This window comes from Hydra viridissima, unplaced genomic scaffold, assembly GCF_058129835.1.
Source record: "Hydra viridissima isolate aposymbiotic clone 2 unplaced genomic scaffold, HvirCarnegie_v1 scaffold_1, whole genome shotgun sequence".
Classification (NCBI taxonomy): Eukaryota; Metazoa; Cnidaria; class Hydrozoa; order Anthoathecata; family Hydridae; genus Hydra; species Hydra viridissima.
This window is the reverse complement of record NW_028324300.1, coordinates 29,529,342-29,545,263: the sequence shown is the minus strand read 5'-3', so window position 1 is coordinate 29,545,263 and position 15,922 is coordinate 29,529,342. Positions and strand designations below refer to the sequence as shown.

Genomic DNA, 15,922 nt, shown 5'->3' with positions numbered 1-15,922 from the left:
CGACCCTGAAACAACCGACCAATCGAGTGAATACCGTGAAAAAGGCGAGCCGAGACCGAAGCAACCACGTCAAAGTCGCTCAAAAATCAAGGTCATGTTGACTGTTTTCTTTGATTATTGTGGTGTCGTGCACTACGAATTCCTTCCAACTGGCCAAACTGTCAACAAGGAATATTATTTAAGCGTTATGCGACGTTTGCGTGAAGCTATTCGCAAAAAGAGACCGGAATTATGGGCCAATAACTCTTGGATTTTGCACCACGATAATGCGCCTTCGCACACAGCACTGGTTCTTCGTGAGTTTTTCGCCAAAAACTCTACCCATGTTGCTCCACAACCACCGTATTCGCCCGACTTAGCACCGTGTGACTTCTGGCTGTTCCCAAAGCTCAAGAGACCACTCCGGGGAAATCGTTTTGAGTCCATTGAAGAGATCCAACGTGAATCGGCACGCGCATTGAAGGCTATCCCTACCGAGGACTTTTCGGCATGCTTCGAAGACTGGAAAAAACGTTGGCAAAAGTGCATTGGGGCCGGGGGGGATTATTTTGAGGGGGACGATACAGATTTGGAAGAATAAATAAAGATTTTTCATTTTATAAAAAAATTCACCTTACTTTTTGATCACAGTAGTATAGTTTTACCTTTTTAAATAGGAGCTCTTGTTTTAAGTGCGGCAATATTGCCACTGAAAACTGATAGACCTTGACAGTGAAACTTCTGAATTAAAAAGGAGAATCCATAACTAAATATTTCTATGTTAATTTAAGGATATAAATCTTAAACATTTCTCTGAGTACTTTCTATTTTTCTTAAGCTATTAAATGCTACGCTTTACTGCCTTAAAAAATAACAAAATGGCAAAATAAAGAATTCACCATGGTTCTCAAGAATATTTCTCAACCATTTTGAAATCTAAATGATTCTGTATGTACCTAAAGAAACAGAAATCATACAGATGAGTGGCTTCATAATCAGTTTTATAGTGAAAAGGATGTAATGCTATACAAAGAAGTCAGCAGGTGAGTCAGCCTTAGCTCAAACACGCTTCGGAAAAGTTGATGGTTGGATCCACAACACACGAAGTGTTTCACTAGTGGTAGACAAAACTCCAGCACGCTGGCCTAATACAGCTCTTTGTCTAATCCATAATAGCTCCTCCAAGAACGAAAGAAGCCCTTGAGAAAGCCACACTGAAATGGCCTAACAGCCTCAGTTTACCGGCCACAGCACCAAGCAAAAATGAATTATTGGAGGTTTAAGAAAATCTAATACAAGTTTATTAAAAAAAAGTATCCACTACTCCACTAAAATTCAAAGTTCTTTGATCACTACTATTGCTCGTATAAAACAATTCACTTTAGGCGTAACATGTTAAAAGCAGACAAAGGCTTAAAAAACCATCAAACAAAGAACTGAGTTCATTAAGATAATGAACTCAGTTCTTTCGCTAATCAATGCATTGATCATAAAACTCTGGAGAAGACAATTAAAGAAAGGAGGGATTAAGAACATCGAAATGAACAAAAATTTAATTGAAGCTTCTCCACCTTTTACTAAAATACTTTAAAAACACTCCGACACCCGCTATATTCAAGTCAGACCCACATTATTTTTTGGTAAAGCCACCAGAGAAAAATAAAGTCTGCGATATGAAACATTTCAATTATTACGGCGCATTATCTATTTAAGTTAAATTGTTTAAAAATACAAAATGAAACACGCGATTAGAAAGTCTCTTTGAGTTTCGTTTCAATTAAGCCTTTTTACGCCATAAATTTTTGCTCCTGAGGATATTTCCATAATCACACCAGCAAAAGAAACACGGCAATTGCATATCTAGGAAAATTATTTTGCTAAAAATAGTTCCGCATTATTTATACATTTCCAGTTTCCTGTTACATGAAACACTACATTAGTAGCACATCAAATGCGCTTGGAATTGCAATGGAAACATTACAACTCTAAATCTAAATCCAATATTTATACCACGTAATTCCCGTACTTGACCTATCTAAATACCACGGGACCCAAATAGGGAAAATGTTATTTGTCGCACTTACCTATATTAATGTTAACCAATTCCTAGCCTAACCACATATCTACAATGCGACATTAAATGATGAGTATAATTTGCATGGATGAGGCCCGTGGATGCTAGTACTCTATCATTCGAAAAATACCATTTATTAAACAAAACGCAATCCTCTCAGAAAGAAGTCTTTTTTTAATCAATTGTTAAATGCATCTTTTTGTTTTCAAAAATATAAATGCAATAGTTGCTTTGGCTGGGAATGTCAAAATGGTTCGGCCAATTAAGTAAAAGTAGATAGTATTCAATAACGATTAGTGATAAAATAACTGACCACCGACGCGTGACTACTTGCTCCCAAACAATCAATTTATCTCATTCCGAGATTAGGTAATCTGATCTTTTTCCTTAAATGGAAAAAGATCAGTTTACCTAATCTTTATTAGAGTGGTCACAAAAGAATAAAATATAAGAAATTTGAAAAGATATTTTAAAGTTATCAGTGATCATAACATGTGATAAATTGATTACTATCTAATAAACAGCATAAATATTAGAATGGTGACACAAGAACAAAGTAATCACATTTAGTTTAAAATTGCTAAATACCCCTTGGTAAAATGAGAAATTACTAAATAATTATGTAATAAGAGATAAAACGAGAAACAGAAAAACTAGACATGATGGAATAGAAATGGGAAAAGAAATTGCATTTTTAATGATTTTGCACACTGGCATATATTTCTGAAATCAAGTGTGTAATATCTTTTATGAAACCTAGTGCTATTACAATAATTCAGTGCGCTAAACTCCAACACAATCAGAAGATCTTTGTAAAGTCGAAAGATTTTTTTTTAAACCTTACTTTTAGTAAACACATTTAAAGTATATCTTTAACACATTATGTAAAAAGAAAATCCATCTCTAGACTTGAAATATAATAGGTGATAAAAAAGTTAAAATGTTGGCTAAAATATTGGCTAAACCTATTATTGTTTAACCGTAAATTAATTAGCTTAAATGGTGCCAGAAATGAACTTTGATCCTCCATCTTATTTTGTGAATGTTGCTTAATACGATTAAGCCAGAGGTTAGTTTAAAGTAGATAACGCATTCCTGAACTGTGAAAAGAGCTTAAATTCTTTCAAACGTACTTGTTAATTAATCGAAGTAGTGCTACCATCAACTAAAGCAATAACTTTTGAGATATCTGAACTAAATTTGGCTTTAGAAGGAAATACAAACATGAAACTATTAATCGTACAACTTTTTAGTTCTTATTCTGATTTGATAAACCAAACGTTTGTCTTTAAAATGCACAAGGTATTCGTTTTCAAAGTTGAACAAGCTGAGGGACAGAAAGAAACTTCTATAACGCAAGCACGCCTACACGCCTACACGCCCACATGCGTGTAGATGCTATTAACAGTTACATGCAGTTTCTACTCTATTAAGTGCTCTGCAGAAGTCTGCAGCATTGATGCCTATGTATTGAATACTTTGGTGTAAGTTGCAATACTTTGGTGTAAGTTGCATTAAATCAACTTGAACTAAGTTAACGTTAAGTGTGGCAAAAATTTGTGTTATATTTATAACAAAAAGTTGATGGCTAGTTTTGCAACCAAAATGTATTCAAACCAAGGTTATCACTCGTTATGTTAACAGTTGGATAAAATTTATCTACAAAAATTACCAAGTCATTTATTTAGTTATCTTGATTCAATCGATTTTGTATGTTTACTGTAATAATGTTCACTGTATAAATATATTGTATAAATATGATGAATAATGAACAATCGAATTTTAAATTTTATTTTGAAATTTATTTTTATGATGGTATTAGCAATTTTAAGTTAAATAGCTTTTCATTTCAAGATTTCGCTTTTAGGTTAAAATGAAGCTACTTGTAATAATAATAATAGTGCTTGGTTGCGTCTATGGACGAGGTATTCCGAAGAAGCCGAACAGTAAACGCAATGATAAAGGTTACATTTCTTCTATCAAGAATTGATTTTTATTTTTTATTCTTCTATGAACTCTTCATATAAATGTAAATTGAAATCGAGGATAAGAAAGCCAAACTTAGCGTAAATAAGGACTTTACAATAATGAAACATTTAAAACAATTCAAAAGTTTACAAAAAACACACATTTCAAGAAGAAGGCGTTGGCAATAATCTTAAAGTGAAGTTTTAACCGAGTCTTGGCTGCATAATCTTGCTTTATCTCAATATTGAGATTATTTTTTAAAAAATGAAACTTGTTACAAATCCGTTTCACATAAAAACCTTTTGAAAAAATTAGATGGCTAAAAGTAATTTAATTCACTAAAAATTACTTTTTAAAAATTGAAACTTTAAAACCCCCGTGCCGACCAAGTCTGGCTTTTATTATTTTGTTCTTTACTTTACCCCCCTCCCCTCCTTGAAATACGTAATTTTTCGGAATTATGCAAATAAATTAACCGAGAAATGTTTTGCAATTTTTATCAGTTCAAGGTAAAATATCAACTGTTTTATATGGCATCTATTAATTTGATGACAATTGACTTTCATATCTGTAAATTTAAATGCCAGTTATAAGTCTAATGTCTATTGTTTTTCATATATATTGTTTTAAATCACAAAAGATGTTTTTAACTAATAGACTATTTTTACCATGGATTTTTACCATGGATTTAAGTGACAGTTATCAGTTTAATTCTACTGTTTTTTATACATATTGTTTTAAATCACAAAACAACTATTTTTAACTAATAGTCTAGCTATTTTTACCTTGGAATAGGGATATTTTTCAAGCGCGATGCATAGCTTTGATCGAGGTCAATCTTTTTCATCAGACAAACTTTTAAAACCATTTTGACTCCTTCTCAGTCTTCATATAAACTGCAAGTTGAAAGTGTTGCGAGAAGCCGTCGAAACAGTTTAAAGTAAAGAGGCGTAAAATATGTAAATTAAAAAACCTGACTCGTATAATTAACTCTAATTCAATTTAAAAGGAGAGAAATGTCGCAGTTTAAGAGGAATGGTTAAAAATTTATCTGGAGTTACTTCTCACTGTCCGCCTTTATGCCATTTGACAATTTCAAAAATTTTTGCTAATGTCAAAGTACTATTAATAAAGTTTTAATAAATTTTCCATTAGGCAATAACTTCGCTTTTTCAGTGCAAAACTCTCCTTATGCCCCTTCCCCTTTTTCCGAGGGAACGCATTTTTTGAATCCTCCACTTGAAGCAAGATACTGCGATTGTCCTACATATTTGCTTTCTCAAAACAGATGAGTTCTTATAACAATCTCTCAAAACTTTATTGCTACGGCGAAGCTTTATAATCCGATTTTGAACTGTTTAAAGAAATTTTCTCAAAACAGATATAAATGATTGTATTTAATCGGTGTGTGCGCCATAATTTTTAAAATTACAGACAAAATCATTAAACTTGATTTCAAAAGATATTTATCCAATGAGTATCCAAAAGAGTTTTATCCAAAAGAGATTTATCCAAATATACATTAACTAGATGTCTAACTTCACTGAATTTCCGTAGGAAAAAGTAAAGCAAGTTTTTCAAGTTTTTAATGCCGGTAGCCGTTTTATTTAAATTAACAAAAGTTCATTTTTACTTTGCTTTGATTTATCATTGCGTCGTTTCAGCTAGGCAAAAACAAACCTGGGCCCTATTCTATAAAGAGTGTTACGCAAAATGCAAAAAAATTGATTAAATACGGAAAATTTTTGCGTTAGTTAAATTTTCGCTGAATTGGCTCTTGATTCTCAACTTTTGCTGGTCTCATAAGTTGACGCAAACTGGCCATGTAAACATTGACTGATTCGCCTTCATTCCATCTCCGATACCTAAACAGCTCGTAGGCTTCAAAATTATCCACTGCAAAAACATCCAATAAAGCTTTTTCAATATCCGCGGCGGATATTGACTTGGTATCGCTAAGTTGTTCATTTAAGGCGAATGCACTTCTTTCAAGAATTAACGGAGCTATTAAAGACAGATTGCCTATCTTCTGTAGTTCTCCGACCAGTTTAACTTTCTTCAGCTATACTACCACATCGCCAGACCCATCGAGTTTTTCAATCATTTTTGCCATGAGTGTCATACTGCCTAAATAGCTTGTAAAATCAAGACTATTATAGTTATATATTTCTTTTTTTTCTCACTCCGCTTTTTCCTAGTTGTACAATTTCTATACATTTTTCGGAATTCTAGAGTGTAATTTCTTACGCAATTGTTACGACATAAGTACAATGAATTATACAATAAGCTATAACAACTTCAGACACGTCCAAATGTTTTACTGAAAGTCTAGTTTTACGGCCATCCCAAGACCCAAGTATTGCTTTATTTTTTTTCGAGAAAAGTATCAGCATTTCTCAAAGCTTTATTTAGAATTATAGCATTATTATTATTTTAATAAAAATAATTTAAATGTTTTTTTTAATTAAATGTTATGCCTGAGAATTAATTGAATGAGAGACTTTGTTTGAAAACTAATTAATTTTCTTGTTTAAATTAATTTTAAGTTAATAATCGTATCTTGAAATGATTTTTTTTTATCGTTTTTATTTGAAAGACAATATTGTTGTTATGTCCATAATTTCTACATAAATAGATATATGTTAAGTATTACAATTAAATATATAATCTAAGTGTTAAATAATTCGTTGTTTCTCTTAAACTATTTCTTTTTAAGTTTAGTGCTCCTGCTTTTAATTGTATTCACACAAGAATTTCTCCGTGCCAAACTGTCTCACGGAATTGCAGTGTTGAAATCGTTAATATTTCTCCAAAGAGCAAATCATTAATAATTGTCCCTACGGAATTTTTTGTTTTAGTTAAAATTATTTTTTACACGTGCAGCCAAATCTTACGCGCGAAAGTAAAGATTTTATATTATATATGTTTACCTTGTGTTCCAAAAAATGGGTCTGCATTTCTTCAATTTAGAGGTGGAAAAGTTCGTGTACTCAGTGCAATATTATGTTCATTTTTTACTGACTAAAACTAAACTTCGTTTAAGAAGACGAAAATCATTTGTTTTTGAAGTTAACCATTCATTAAAAAGCAAGTTATTTAATGAATAGTTAACCTCTTCTCCACTATTGTTGGAAATATCATAATACCTTTCTTTTGCTCATTTGCTCCTTTTATATATGTTCAGATAAAAATCGCATAATCACAGTGTTTGAATAACGGTCCGTCACTCTACAAAAACAAGGGGTGGAATGCTTAAACGTTTTGTAATAAAAGTTTTTTGATTCATTTTTTCAAATACAACAGCTTTCAACTCATTATTTTGTCACGGGCGCCTGTTGTTAGGTCTTTTATGTCTTATATTGCAATTAATCGTGAATTTGCACTATTATAAACTTACAATTTTGATAAAAGTTTCTTCTTCAAGTTCAGAGATTTTTAAATATATTAAAGTTAAATAATGCATCTCACCCAATGCTTACTTTTAGAAAAATGTCAAAAATATTGTAGAAACACTTAATATTCAGTGAATTTATGTAACGCTACTTTTTTCGAGGAGAAAACTTTTTGTTTACAAAAGTAGACATCTGTGGTTTGAAGAAAAAATCACGAACCTTTGCACACATCACTTTGCAAAATCATTTTTTGGTTAGAATTTTGCGTAATTACGCAAATTTTAGAATTAGCGGCAGATTTATTTGCAAGAGAAATTCTGTTTAATTTACTCAAAAGTTCTGCGTAATTTTGTTTATGGGTAATTCCGCATCAAATCACCCAAAATTTAGAAAATTTTGAACCATGGGTACTCAAATTTTTTAAAAACTTCTTTGGTTGTTGCATGTTAAAAAGAAAAGTTAACACATAAAATTTCAGCTAAAAATGTTGAACCGTTGACAAGATATTGCAATTTTAGTATCGACCTGGTTTCCCAAAATGACCCGGTTTTCATAACATTCTAAAAAAACATTTTTATTAAAAAAATAAGAAATAAAAATGGAAAAAATATGAAAATAAACATATATAATGTTTTTTTTATGCTGAATTCAATAAATGTACTTAAAATGCTCAAATATAAAAGGAACATGCTTAAAAGTTAATAAAACAACTAGTTTCTATAAACCAACTTTGGGGCCCAATATCTCAAAACACCCCCATCAAATTTTTTTTTTTTTTCCTGTTAATATTTTCAGCTGCTTATAATCTTACTAGGCACAAAAAATCTAACTGGAAAAACAACTGAAACATATGGAACTTTAATTTCAAAGATCTATTACTTTTTCAAGAAATTATTTTAAAAAACTTGCAAATAGAATTTTGTGAAATATTATATTTAGTCTATAGACTCCTTAAAAAAAAAAAAAAAATTTTGTTATATTTAAGGAAGTCTTAATTATATGATAACTTAGTTATTTGATCTTAACAACTGAAAAAAACATCCTGCTTTGTTTTTATATAAAAACTGAATAAGTGTGATATTGATGTGCATTTGTTTTTAAAATTTTGACAACTATATTTTGTAAAAGTTTATAATAACTAGTTTATAAAAAGTTCAGTTATAAAGCAACATTTATTGGTAAATTTTATTTAAATTTTAACAAATTAACAATTTGATATATATATATATATATATATATATATATAGATTGTATATATATATAAATTGTATATATATATAAAATATATCTATAAAGAAAATTAACAATAACTATCAGTGTAAAAAATTATACAACAGAGGGATTCTGAAAAGGTTTGAATTGTTTCTATATTTAAAAAATCTTTTTTTACTAAAAATTAAGTAGGAACTATAAGATGTGTTCTATTGGGTTATTGACATCAGACGCATGCAAAGGCCAACAAGAAGCTATTGAAACTTTAAGCAATGAAGAAAAAATAACTATATCATTACGATGTAACGTTGAACTATCAAACTTAACAATATTATGTGAAAGACATACTACAAAATATTTGAAAATGTATCCTATATGGCAGAAAGCATGCTGTGATCCATTCAAAACACATACAAAGAAAATCACAAGTAAGTAAAAGTAGAATTTAAGTAATTTAATATATATACTTTTTTAACCTGTATTTTCAAAAACATAAACAATTTTTTAAACAATTGTGCAGATAAGCTATATACAATTATACATACAATTATACTATATACAAAATACATAAAGCTATCCCAGCAAGCACGCAACGTTGAAACAACGTTGAAATAACGTTGATTGACGTTGATCAACGTTATTTCAACATTGTTTCAACGTTGTGTGCTTGCTGGGTATATACAATTACATATACAATTCAATTACTTTTAGAAAACCTTAGAGTAGTCGCAATAAATGAGTCACAAGTCATGATGAGAAGTGGTTTAAATATTGCTCCTGGGAAGAAACTTTGCAAACCTTGTAAGCAAAAGATTGCCAAAAAAGCAGATCTTAAAGAAGAGAAGCAAAGTCAGGGTGAACAAGATGAGGATTTTCTAATATCATCATTCAAATCAAAAAGACAGAAGATCAATGAAGAACTTGAAAATTTTAATATATCTCCTCTGAAATCTCATTCCAAGTCATCAAAACATATACTTTCAGAAGGAAAGCGAAAAATTGCGCGCATCAACGAAATGGTAAGTAACCTTACTAGAAAATCTGAAAGTCATTTCAATGTTCCCTCAAAACTGTGTTATGAAACAAATAACATGAAAAAGAAGGCTGAAAACTTTGATGAAATTATGAGCTTGATAAAAGAAAAAATTCTATGTTCGGACAAAAGGACTATTGTTCAACTTCTAACACTGGCGCCCCCAAGTTGGTCAATATTAGAAGTACAAAATAACTTTGCAGTTACAGAATACCAAGCAAAAAAGGCTAGACAACTTTTTAATAAAAAAGGATTATTAGCTATCTCTCCGTTGTATAAAGGTAAAGTCTTACACAAAGAAATAGAAGATTCTGTTAAATTTTTTTATGACTCAAGTGATTTATGTAGAACTATGCCTGGAAAAAAAGATTATGTTAGCATTCAAAAGAACGTCCATAAACAAAAAAAACTGCTTTTGTGTAACTTAAAGGAACTATATGTATTATACAAAGAAAACAATCCAGAAATACAAATAAGTTACTCAAAATTTGCTTCACTTAGACCAAAGTGGTGCATTTTGCCAGGTGCAAGTGGTACACATTCTGTTTGTGTTTGTTCTTATCACCAAAATGCCATATTGCTAGTAGATGCCTTAAATATTGGACTAAAGTATAAGGACTTACTTTCGAAAACCGTTTGCTCAGTAGAAAACAAAAAATGCATGCTTGCACAGTGTGATAATTGTCCTGGTAAAGAACCCCTCACCAAATATTTGTATGAGATTTTTGGAGAATACGAAGATGATTTTGAGATACAATACAAACAATGGCAAACTACTGATCGCGCAACACTATTGAGTTTAACAGCAGATGTTCCAACGTTTGTTGAACTACTAGTATCTTGCTTTGAAAAGCTACAAGCTCATTCTTTTATTGCTCACTCTCAATCACAGTACCTTAACCAACTAAAACAAAATATGGATCAATCAAACATTATCATTATTGGCGACTTTGCTGAAAATTATGCCTTTGTAGTCCAAGATGAAATACAAAGCTATCATTGGAACACCCAACAATGTTCTTTACATCCACTAGTGATATACTATAAAGATGATAAAGGTGTACTGAAACATATTTCTTACTGTTTTATATCAGACGACATTACACATGATGTAACTTATGTGTACAAAGTATTCCAACTAATCATACCAATATTAAAAATAAAATTTTCCAATCTGTCCAAATTATATTTATTCACTGATGGTTGCGCAGGACAGTACAAAAATTGTAAAAGCTTTTACAATCTATGCCAACTAGAGAGCGAATTTGGCCTTAAAGTTGAATGGAACTTTTTTGCCACGTCCCACGGAAAGTCACCATGCGATGGGATTGGCGGTACTGTAAAAAGGTTAACAGCACAAGAAAGTTTAAAACGACCATACAGAAACCAAATTCTCACGTCAGAAGCTATGTATGAATTTTGTATTGAGAAAATCAAGGTTGTTAACTTCATTTACATAAAGGGATTGGACTTACAATTGCAACGTGAAGAGCAAAAAGAAAGGTACACTGGTCTAACAACTCTACCTGGTACTCGTAGCTTTCATCAATTTATACATCTTGGAGATAACAGGGTTGGGGCAAAGAGGTTTAGTATGGACACTAATTATACAATAATCCACAATCTTAAAAAGAAACAAGATTGTAGTCTGTAGTCTGTGATGATAAGTGGTGGATCGGCATTGTAACTGAAACCAACCTAGAAGAAGTTGATGCTAAAGTTAAGTTTCTTCACCCAAATGGTCCATCAATCTGTTTTAACTGGCCTGAAAGAGATGACTACTGTTTTATTCCCAATACCAACATATTGAAAAAACTATCTGTTCCACAAGCTTGCTCTAGTTCTGGTAAAAACTATGTGTTTGAAAATGCTGAAATAGAAGAAGTACAAGTAAAATGGGAACAATATTGTAAACTATTACAAACACAGTCAAAATAACTTACATCTTCGATACCTTTAAAAATCTTGTATATTTAAGTAACTTTTTAAATTACAATTAACTTATTTTTATTTTATTTACAAATATTTTTTGAGAATTTCTTGAAAAAGTAATAGATCTTTGAAATTAAAGTTCCATATGTTTCAGTTGTTTTTCCAGTTAGATTTTTTGTGCCTAGTAAGATTATAAGCAGCTGAAAATATTAACAGAAAAAAAAAAAAAATTTGATGGGGGTGTTTTGAGATATTGGGCCCCAAAGTTGGTTTATAGAAACTAGTTGTTTTATTAACTTTTAAGCATGTTCCTTTTATATTTGAGCATTTTAAGTACATTTATTGAATTCAGCATAAAAAAAACATTATATATGTTTATTTTCATATTTTTTCCATTTTTATTTCTTATTTTTTTAAGAAAAATGTTTTTCCAGAATGTTATGAAAACCGGGTCATTTTGGGAAACCAGGTCGATACTAAAATTGCAGTACCTTGTCAACTGCTCAAAATTTTTAGCTGAAATTTTGCATGCAATATTTTTTTATAATTAGGAATAATGTGTCAAAATATAACACAAAAGGAAGACACATGGTTCAATGGACTGGGTGATTTGATGTGGAATTACCCTTATAGGATTACAGTTTACGGAAACTTTTTTGCGTCAGAAAAAAAGCTGCATTTTTGTCCTAACTACACATTTTTCAGCTTTATAGGATAGGCCTCTGGGCTGGCAAAAAATTTGCATCACTGCGGAAGCGCGAGTAGTTTACTCATGTAGTTTAAGGCCAGTCTCCGTAAATTTCGGGTTTGTTTCGTTTATCTGAGGGTGACGTAAAATTGTGTCGTTCAGATCCCGCGGGATTTTTTCAAATTTTTTAAGTATATATCATGAGTTCATTACATGTTATGAATTAGTATATAATATAATGATTTATAGCAAAACACATTATTTATTATTCCAATCTTGAATACTTATTATTCGCAATAGATTTTTTAAATTGGATGTAAATTGTGTTAGTGTATTTTACTAAATTAGTGCTCAATGTCCACAACAGAACATAGAAAATAGAAAGTGCTCATTGTTCTTAAAGAACAAGAAAATAGAAAAACTTCTTGACGATTCTGAAAAAAGAGAAACTGGCAGCAAGTATATATATATATATATATATATATATATATATATATATATATATATATATATATATATATATATATATATATATATATATATATATATATATATATATATATATATATATATATATATATAGATAGATAGATAGATAGATAGATAGATAGATAGATAGATAGATAGATAGATAGATAGATAATCTAGATAATATCCAAACAAACAAAAAATTAATAAATCAATTGACTGGATGATTATTGTTAAAACAAAAGGAATAAAAAATTATAAATTAAATAATGATAATCAATACAAATCATATCCTATTTAACAAAACTTTATTACTAGAATATAAACTATTACTCCAATAATATCACAAAGGATGTTTTTAAAACCAATCTCAAAGGTTTTTCCAATTCATTTTAATGTATATAAACATTAGACAATTGCCATAATCTTTAAACTTATTTAGCTGCTTTTAATAAGTTTATGTAAATTACTTGTTAATTCAACTAATGACCATGCATTTGTTGTCATTGATTTATAATGTATTTCGAATAATAATAATTTTACTACAAAAGAATTTAATGAATCGATTTCTATTTCTTCCAAACAAATCGGTTAAATTCGTTGTGTCAACAGTCTACTAAAGACTACTGCTGATTTTATTGATTTATTTATTTTCAATCTAGATTTTTTTCTTTCTCGCAATATTTTCATTCTTGTTAAATAAACATTTTCTTTTTCTTTATTTTCTCCAGTTTTATTTATCTTTACTATACAAATTAAACATGCTATCAGTCAAATTTCAATGTGTTGTAATTAAGCAGGATCCATCCTCCTATAGTAAAATAAATCACATTTCTATATAATTATAAAATATACTTGGAAATAATTTTTTTTTAGTTATATAGTAAGCATTGTAAAATAGTAATTGATTTCTTTGACCAGGAAGTTCCATCAACTACATTAAAAAATTAAAAAAATTATGAAAAGTACTCAAAAGAGACTATGCTGTCAAAATATATTTGGCAACTAAAAGAAAAAAGTATTAACTTTAAATTAAACTGGTCTATCCTAAAAACTGCGCCTACCTATAATAACATATCTCAAAAGTGTATGTTTTGTTAACAAAAAAGTTTGAAATTATTACTTATTTAGATCAAGAAAATTTACTAAATAAAAAAAACTGAACTTATTTCTGAATGCAGACATAAAAATAAGTATCTTTTAAAAAATTATAAAAACAAATGAGCAAACTTATTAACCAAATTTATTTAATTCTAAATACCAATTAAAAAGAATAAATTGTATTAACGCTATATATACATATAAATATGTATATTTATATGTATATGTGGTGACCACACGCTCTATTTTGTTTATTACGAATAAATTCCACCGACAGAAACCATTCTGTTTATGCGGTCATCAAAAAGCCTTTCAAAACAAAATCGCTAAGTATTACCGAGTTCTCGACACTTCATTGTACGTCGTTGAAAGAAATTATTAAATGTCGGATTTTCTACCCTACCATCTGAATCAAAGTATGAAAAAACAATGTAATTCAATATCGATGTCTTTTAGCTTGTAGATAACTAGAAAAAATGTGCTTAACAATTTAAACCCTTGTTTTTTGAAACATTCATCTTTAAGTTTAAGGACAATATGCGTCATCCACCATATTTTTGTCAATAATATTTTTTTCAACTTAGCCCAACTTTTGCTAAGTATTATTCAGCTTAGAAAACCAGTATTTTCAAAAAAAGTTTTTTTTAAAAAGGAGTTGTAGAAGGTAGGACGAACTACCATAAAAATTTGGACTGGCCTTAAACCACCTGAGTATCCTGTTAACTAACGCTATTGGTTTTAATATAATTGACTTTAGATTTATAATACGATAAAATTATGTTTATATTAAATAATGGAGTAGGTTAGGTCGTCCGCAAAAAAAATATCAAAAGGAGTAAATAAAGGGAATTTAAAAAATAAGAAAAACAATAGATATATTCTGCGGGCCAATCATTTTCCTATTTCTTTTGATTGTAAAAAAGAATTCTTCAAATTGAGTTCCACCAACACACTGAAACTCTTATTGCACTAATTTTGACTGACTAAATTCTTAAAAAAGGTAAAAAAAAAAATGATTTAAAAACTAATCCATTAAACTTTGGACTAAAGAAGAATTTTTATGTTTAGATTTCAAGTTTATCAATGAGAGCTGAAAATCCATTAAAGCTGAACAATAAAAAAATACAATAACAATATTAGAAATAAAATTAAGTAATCAAAATAAGGGAACTAAATTAAATTAAACATTGCAATAACATGTAGATACCCTTACTTAGATTATCTTCTTAACTTAAGTGAAAAACTCTTCCCAGTAAAAGAATGTAAGTTGAGTTGGTCATAAGTTTATATATGTTAGTTCCTGGTTAAAAAGTGCAGTTTTAGTGCAAAAAAAAACGAAGGTTTTCGATTTTTTCCGTTTTGTTAAAGAACATTAAAAAGTAAGTGCAAATAAATAATTGATGCCATTTGAGAAATAAGTAGAAGATAATTTTTGAGTTCTTTATGCACCATGGAGTTGTTTGTTTGCAGTCATAAGCTAAAGCAGTTGTTTAATTTCTATGTTTTCTTAAAAGTTTCCTTAAAAGTCTTAACATCTAGAAGAAATAGCATGTTGAACATTAACATGTTATTTCTTTTAGACAAAATGAAGGCCTATGCCTAAAGAAATTGCAGGTTAAACGTTAAATATAACACCCTTCAAAAACAAACTGATTTAAACACTGATCATCTAATAGTTTTTATTAGTTACTGATTAGCATTCCGAATAATTTTCACTTATTGATTAAAATTAATTGTTTCTGCAATGCTAGTTCAAGTTGCAGTTCCGCAAATTGTTTATAAATACACATACAATCAAATAAAGGGTTAAAAGAAAATGTTAGTTTTGTAAATTTACTTGAATTATTTGCAATTGATTTTAAGCTGTCTTGTTTTTAGACAAACCATCAGTTGCTAATATTGATCCTCCAGAAAAGTTATGTGAGTAAACTATCTTTTACTTTCTATTTGTAGTTTTCGACTATCAATCGATACTTTTGAATTTTTTTCATCATTCTTAATATTTTTCAGACAACTAAAGCTAATTTGAACTGGTTATTCTTATAATATATATCTAAAGTTATATATAAAATCTA

The 15,922-nt window shown here is 29.5% G+C and overlaps 1 protein-coding gene and 1 pseudogene across 2 annotated transcripts in view; both read left to right on the top strand.

The window, feature by feature from the left end:
• Nucleotides 1–3,873: 3,873 nt before the first annotated feature.
• Nucleotides 3,874–15,922, top strand: part of LOC149894397 (astacin-like metalloprotease toxin 1) — a 46,252-nt gene continuing 34,203 nt past the window's right edge. Inside the window, exons 1-2 of the mRNA XM_090079349.1 lie at nt 3,874–4,017; nt 15,726–15,767. Coding sequence (XP_089935475.1) covers nt 3,927–4,017; nt 15,726–15,767 — 133 coding nt within the window. The 5' untranslated portion in view covers nt 3,874–3,926. The remainder of the gene's footprint in view (nt 4,018–15,725; nt 15,768–15,922) is intronic.
• Nucleotides 8,440–11,673, top strand: LOC145186958 (uncharacterized; annotated as a pseudogene). The gene is made up of 2 exons (XR_016449918.1): nt 8,440–9,053; nt 9,337–11,673. The product of XR_016449918.1 is annotated as an uncharacterized LOC145186958 (transcript).